Source organism: Xenia sp. Carnegie-2017, unplaced genomic scaffold (assembly GCF_021976095.1).
Source record: "Xenia sp. Carnegie-2017 unplaced genomic scaffold, XeniaSp_v1 HiC_scaffold_16, whole genome shotgun sequence".
Classification (NCBI taxonomy): Eukaryota; Metazoa; Cnidaria; class Anthozoa; order Malacalcyonacea; family Xeniidae; genus Xenia; species Xenia sp. Carnegie-2017.
In genome coordinates this window covers 14419819-14426248 of record NW_025813469.1, presented here as the reverse complement: position 1 = coordinate 14426248, position 6430 = coordinate 14419819, and the positions used below count along the sequence as shown (strand labels likewise).

General features: G+C 37.1%; 1 protein-coding gene across 1 annotated transcript; it reads left to right on the top strand.

Moving 5' to 3' along the window:
* The first annotated feature begins 1591 nt into the window (after positions 1 to 1591).
* Positions 1592 to 3276, top strand: LOC124436148 (zinc finger MYM-type protein 1-like). Its single transcript, XM_046986071.1, has 2 exons — positions 1592 to 2725; positions 2872 to 3276. Exons 1-2 carry the CDS (start codon positions 1592 to 1594, stop codon positions 3274 to 3276), a joined length of 1539 nt encoding a protein of 512 aa, XP_046842027.1.
* Positions 3277 to 6430: the final 3154 nt, after the last annotated feature.

Genomic DNA, 6430 nt, shown 5'->3' with positions numbered 1-6430 from the left:
CTGATCTCACATCACCAAGGTGACAAAGCAAATTTCCTTGCCACTCCAGTGAACTCGACATTTGAATAACTGGAATGATAACCGAAGCCAAAAATTGAAGCCAAAAAAATATTTGTTGTCATCATTCGTCATCACACGTCAGGCTCTAGTCTCTCGCGTGTTCATTTTAATTTTTTTAAATCATTTGTTCCTTGGTAATGGTAGAGTTCGGATCTTGATCAGAGCATAAAAATAACGAAATTTTTGGAATGAAAAGGTTCACAGAAAGTGAATCCAAGTGATAAATCGAGAAGCAAGATGAGGCCAACTTAGTCGATCTGCTCTTACGCTGCGGTTTTCCTTTAAAACATATCAAAGTCTTTAAGGATATTCAATTATTGATATCGAGATGACAACCATTTAGTATTTCAAGTTTCAAGCACTATCAAAATCGATGAAAAATACAATCGCTCTGTAAAAAGTAAAAATGCGAGTTATGGACTCAATATTTTTTATGAAACTGGATATTCAAGTTTCTTTTTATTCGGAAAAACAGATCTTTAAATCCACTGAAATGATTTTAACTTTTTCCAACAGTTAAAAATAATACGTGAAAACGTTTAATGTCCTTATCAACAGGCGGACTCCCTAGAAGTGTACCTCCCCCGCAAATACACTTTCAAAATAAATCAGTCGAGCACGCCTGAATTTACAAACATAGAACTTCCAAGGTTCAACGTTCTAAATACGCAACTGATCATAACCTCTCGCTTAGTTTCAAGGTCTTCAGCAAGTTATTTAAACACTATGATGTCAAATCATAATATTATGTAAAATTACATATTGTATACTGTCAAATTCTTTTGTAATTATTTACATAAGGTATTATTATGAATATTGTCAGCAGGGACGCCGGAACTGGGGGGCAAGGGGGGCAACGGCCCCCTTGCCTTTTCTGGAGAGGGGCAGGGGGGGCAAAAGTGCCCTACAGGTTGAAAATTTATTGTTTTTAATTCAAGATAAAGACTACTTAACCGTTGTGGGATATTGCATTCTTTTTAGCTTAGCCATAAAATTGTCGTAACTATGTTAGTTTTTCTTTAACTTTTCTTTGTTTTAAGTACGTTTTGTAAGTTCTTTGTTTGTTTAGTTAGTTCTTCTTTTTTGTTGCAACGCGCGAGAACTTGAAACGGAATGAAAGAGTGAGTACTGCTAATGACGTAAAGGAAAGCTCGACTTATGTAATTACCGATAGTATAAATAACATGTAAATAATTAACTCTAATAGATAGCGTAAGAATACTCCAGTGATGTACTTGTAGATTGTTTGGCTTGAACTCACTTAAGGTTCAAAACGAAGAGTGTTAGTGAACCAGCTGAGGAGCGAATTCCTCGACAACCGTGAAACGTCATTTTTTAAATGTAAACAACTAAAAATCACAATACCTTTGTAAATTCCTTTCATTTTTATTAAATCCAAAAAAGTACCAGGAACATGACGTATAGCAAAGATATTTTTAATGGTAAACATCTGCTGGCATAAATGGCTCAGTCATCTAAACACTGATGACTTTGAAAGGGATATTTTTTGCATCTTATCGCTTTTTCTGCAATGCCAAGAGCAGAAAGATATAAAAAAGATTCAGCAAAAGCATTAGCGAAAGTAGCTGCTAAACCGGGTCAATCAAAAATAACATCGCTGTTTGCAAAAGGAAACACAGGCCATGATTTTGATTCTGCTTCAACAAGCGGAATTGACACTGTAATAACTGTCTATACTGAAAAAGCCTCAGACTGGGAGTTACAAAAATGGTCCAAACCGAAAAGTCTGATTGGTGAAACAGAAAAGATATGCATGAAAACGACATGGGTAAAACATGAGAAAGACTTTACAAGCGAAGACAAGGAAAGTAGTGTGAAGCATGGTCGATATTTCCAAGGTCAGTGGTTACGAAATTATGAGTGGCTAGTGTACAATCGAGAAAAAAATAAGGCTTTTTGCGAAATTTGTTCTACTCACTTTAAGATAAAGGGAGTGTTTGGCAGTTATGAAGTTGGATTTGATAACTGGAAAAAAGGCTGTGAGAAATTCAACGAACATGAAAACAGTTACGCTCATAAAGAAGCTTGTGCCACATCAGACAAAGGGCAATTGTCTATTAGCATAGCCTGCAGTTCACTTGCTCTTGAAACGCAGCAGTTAAGGCGGAAAGGGTTAATTTCGCATCTTCAAACATTAAAAACACTCTTACGCCAAGGTATAGCGATTAGAGGTAGAACGGATTTTGAATCTAATATTCATCAGTTCAATCTTGATAAAGCTATCAACGACAAGGCACTAAAACTTTTACTGGACGAGAACCGATACGTAACTGCACACGACATCCTGGACGAGCAGAAACAGATGATTGTATTAAATGCTCGAAGACATTTGATTGTTAAAATTCTAGTGAGAGAATCATTTTCAATTCTAGCTGACGAATCATCAGACGTATCTAAGAAGGAACAGTTGTCTTTCTCCGTAAGGACCTGTGATGATAATTACGAAGTATCGGAAGATTTTGTTGGAATTTATGAATGTTTGCAAGGGCTTTCATCTGATGCATTACTGTACTACACCAAAGATATCCTTCTCAGATGTGGTATGGAAGGTCACAAAATGGCAGCTATGGGCTTTGATGGGGCTTCAGCAATGAAATCCCTCGCAAGAAAGCTCAAGGAAGATGTTGCACCAAACGCAATTTATGTTCATTGTTTCAGTCACTGCAATGAACTTATTATACAGGATGCAGCTAAGCAATCTAATTGTCTACGTCACTGGATTTATGCCAATCCCTGTATGCAAGCGTAGGTGCCCATCCAAAACGTATTTTATTGTTCGAAAAAATACAGGCAGATTTTAGAAATGAAACAGGAACAAACGATTACAAAGTTCTACGACTCCAAAGTCTTTCTACAACGAGATGGACAACAAGAGTAAAGGCTGCTGACGTCATCTTCGAGAAATCGGCTGAACTACATGCAACCCTTGAAAAATTGCAGGAAGATCCTAGCATTTCGGCAGACACAAAAGCAAAGATTAGAGGAATATTAAGGCGACAGCTATCTTCCTTAATCGTCATCTTTAATTTAAACGCGACAAGAAAGCTATTGGCTTTACTCGAGAAGCTTTCTAAAGAGCTCCAAGCGGTTGATATTTCAGCTGTGTACGCTCTATTTTCAATAAGACATGTCCTGCAACGTCTTCATGAGATGAGAAGCGAAGAAGAGTTTGAGCGTACACTTGATGACGCTTAGAAAGTTTTTCGTGTTATGATGTCGTTTCCACTGGAATTTAGTGAAAATTTTGGCTCTGGCACTAGACTAAGAAAAGTTCCCAGATGGATGAATAATGAATAATTTTAATAACAGAAAACCTTCACGTCACAGATGCCTCAGTTTGCAACAGTGCGAATATAACACCAATGCAAAGCTCGTACTACCAAGCCATTGATGCAATCATCTCAGGTCTAGGATCGCGATTTGAAGAAGACGATCTTTTCCAGATCAAATCTATCGAGGAACTGTTACTTAACTCTATGAAAGAAAGAGGAGTATCTTTAGATGGATTAAGCAATTTTTTGATTGATAAAGATGTTCTAAGAATGCAGCTTGATGATCTTCCTACCATTCTTGGGCTTTACAACGCGGATCAGAAGAAAAAAATAACAGAAGTCACGCGTATTTCAACAATAGAAGAGATATTCAATGCCATGCCGTCAGCAAAAAAAACGTGCTCAGAGATCCACAAACTAATTATACAATACTACACAGTGCCACTCTCATCTGCCTCGTGCGAACGCACATTCAGCGTAATGCGTCGTCTCAAAACATGGCTGCGGTCAAACACTGAAGAAAATCATCTGAATGATATTATGTTCTCCAACATTCAGAAGCAACACATGGATATGGTTGAAATAGACGTAATTGCCAAAGAGTTTTCACAGAGAAATGAAAGAAGAATTAAATATTTTGGAAAATACAATAAATGACAAATTGTAAATTAGTGACGTTACATCGTTTGATAGTTATATTATCGTTAATATTCATCGACCAACACTGCAGACATGTGCTTCTGTACAGTGTATTGCATGTAGCACATCTCTTTGCTGTTTATCACTATTAGATTATTTCTAGTATGTTTCACTAATGTGCCCTTCCACAAAGGCTTGCCCCTCCTGCCCTTTTGCCGTTCCGGCGTCCCTGATTGTCAGCTCCATATTAACCGTTTATACCGTCACAGTATAGGAATATACAGTAGGGCTATTTCGCTGTGCAACTGGCTGCTGTATATTTATTTAATTTACTGGCTACCGTTTGCAGTATCATCAATTCTATGGGTCACACAATGCATTTTACTGGCTGCCAATTTGATAATCACATGCGTAATAAGATATACGTGGCACGTAAAAATTAAATGGACTGGCCCTACTGTATGTTCTTTATACTGTGATACTGTCGGCGAATATTCGTTCACGCCACTTTCCCTCAAGAAATCTTTTTTTGTCACACGCTTTTTTTATCTGTAGGTTAATGTTTATGGTTTAATGGCGTTAAGGTTTTGTGCTAGAGCCTTCTTTGTAAATTTCTTTATCGGTAAACGTAAAGCAATAAAGTCAACATGAACGTTTTTCTCTCAACAGCTGTTCTAATTATCAAACATGTTGTATAGAAACTCATTGTGGTCAAAGTCAATGAAGCTTTGAGTATATCCATAGTTTATATAGACAGTAAATATTCAATTTATTTTATAAATTATGCAGCATAAAGAACTAATGTTTAAAGCTGAAAATTCTGAAGGTTTACCTCCTTACTTTCTTTATTTGTTGTAGTAGCGGATCTTGGGGTAGTCACAGCGAGCAGCATCAAGCAAAATAAATTAAAGCTGCTTAATTTTAAATTTTAAGTACAAAGAGCTGTAATACTGGTTTCTATGAGTCATTATCATAGTAAAGGTTTTTCCAACAGTTAAAAATAATACGTGAAAACGTTTAATGCCCTTATCAACAGGCAAATGCCCTAAAAGTGTGTAGCAAATTTATCCTTTGTGCGTTAGCACAAAGCAGTTAGGCTTCTGCCGTTTCGTTTTTGGGACTGTATAGTCTCCTACTGTACGCGCAGTCGACACACAATTCATAATTTTACTCAATAATACTATTCCAATATAACTATTTCACATCACGTATAATCTTAAGCATTTCAAGCTTTTACATTGACAGACAGCGACAAAAGAGCCCTGACTTTTAACGTGTCACAACTAATAAAATATTAACATAAGTTCCTATTATTAAAGAATAATTATCCATTACTTATTTACATAAGTTCCGACACACACTCCCCCCTTTGAGCCTTTAGGGTCAAACAAAACTTTTGCTCGCCAACATGCATCCACAGCTGCCACCCTTCTAGGTCTCCTATGACTTTCTACACTACTACCCTTTTCTGAAACTTCTCCTCTCTCACTACTTTCTTGTTTCTCTATTTCTGCACAACTGTCTTTACTTACCCTTGCATCCATCTCCAGCGGGTACAGTTTCTAAAGAGGCCCGCCTATGTGCATTAGCCTTCCCTTGCTAACAGCTTTGACTTCCGCTCCTCTGAATATATTATCTTTTCCCTTGATCAATCTCTCGATTCTTTTCAAACTTTCCTCAGACACAAGAACTACATAACCCACTTTCAAACACAAACTACCCTTTACTTTGCTAACCTTATGACACGCCCTTAAACTTGTTTAGTATTCCTTCCCCAATCTGGAACAAAAATGCTTTCTCAACCTCGCTAAATATCTAACCCTACGCTTGACTCTCTAAATCTTCCATCCACTTCTTTTCACCTCTTCCTACGTTCTTTCTTGTCACTTTCCAGCTCATTATCCCATTCAGCTTTCTCAATACACAGCTCCTGAAACAATAACTTGGCACAAACTACAACTGGACTTATAATACCTAAGGGATTGAATAATCCTGCAAGAATACTTAGTATATTTCGTTTACTTAGAATGAGTGCCTTTGCTGTTTCAGCCAATTTTCAGAGGCGAAATACAAAGTGATCTGACTTACACATTCCCATCGCAATCCTAGTACTTTCTCAAAACTTCCACTGATACTTTTTTCCCCAACTGATGCTTTGGCATAAGTTTGCTCATGAACCACTTTCGAATTACTAAATTCTGCCTTTCTGTCTTCTAAAATGCTTCTTTCCCTCTTTTCTGTTTCTTTCAAGGCATTCTCATCACTACTTAGCCACTCCCAAAGCCTAAATCCTCCCGCAGCCAATCACTCACTTGTTGACTCATAAAACCTCATTACTTTCTTCTTGGACTTTTCACCTGACATTAGATCAGTGACATAAAAGCTATCTTTGAGTTTTTTTTAACAAACTCCTTGTCTATCTCTATTAATGAGTCTAA

Bases quoted from the DNA above. Each gene is read 5' to 3' on its own strand.
- LOC124436148 (XM_046986071.1), top strand. From the start codon at position 1,592: ATGCCAAGAGCAGAAAGATATAAAAAAGATTCAGCAAAAGCATTAGCG. The intron at 2,726-2,871 runs GTTCATTGTTTC...GAAAAAATACAG, and splicing joins TTGCACCAAACGCAATTTAT to GCAGATTTTAGAAATGAAAC.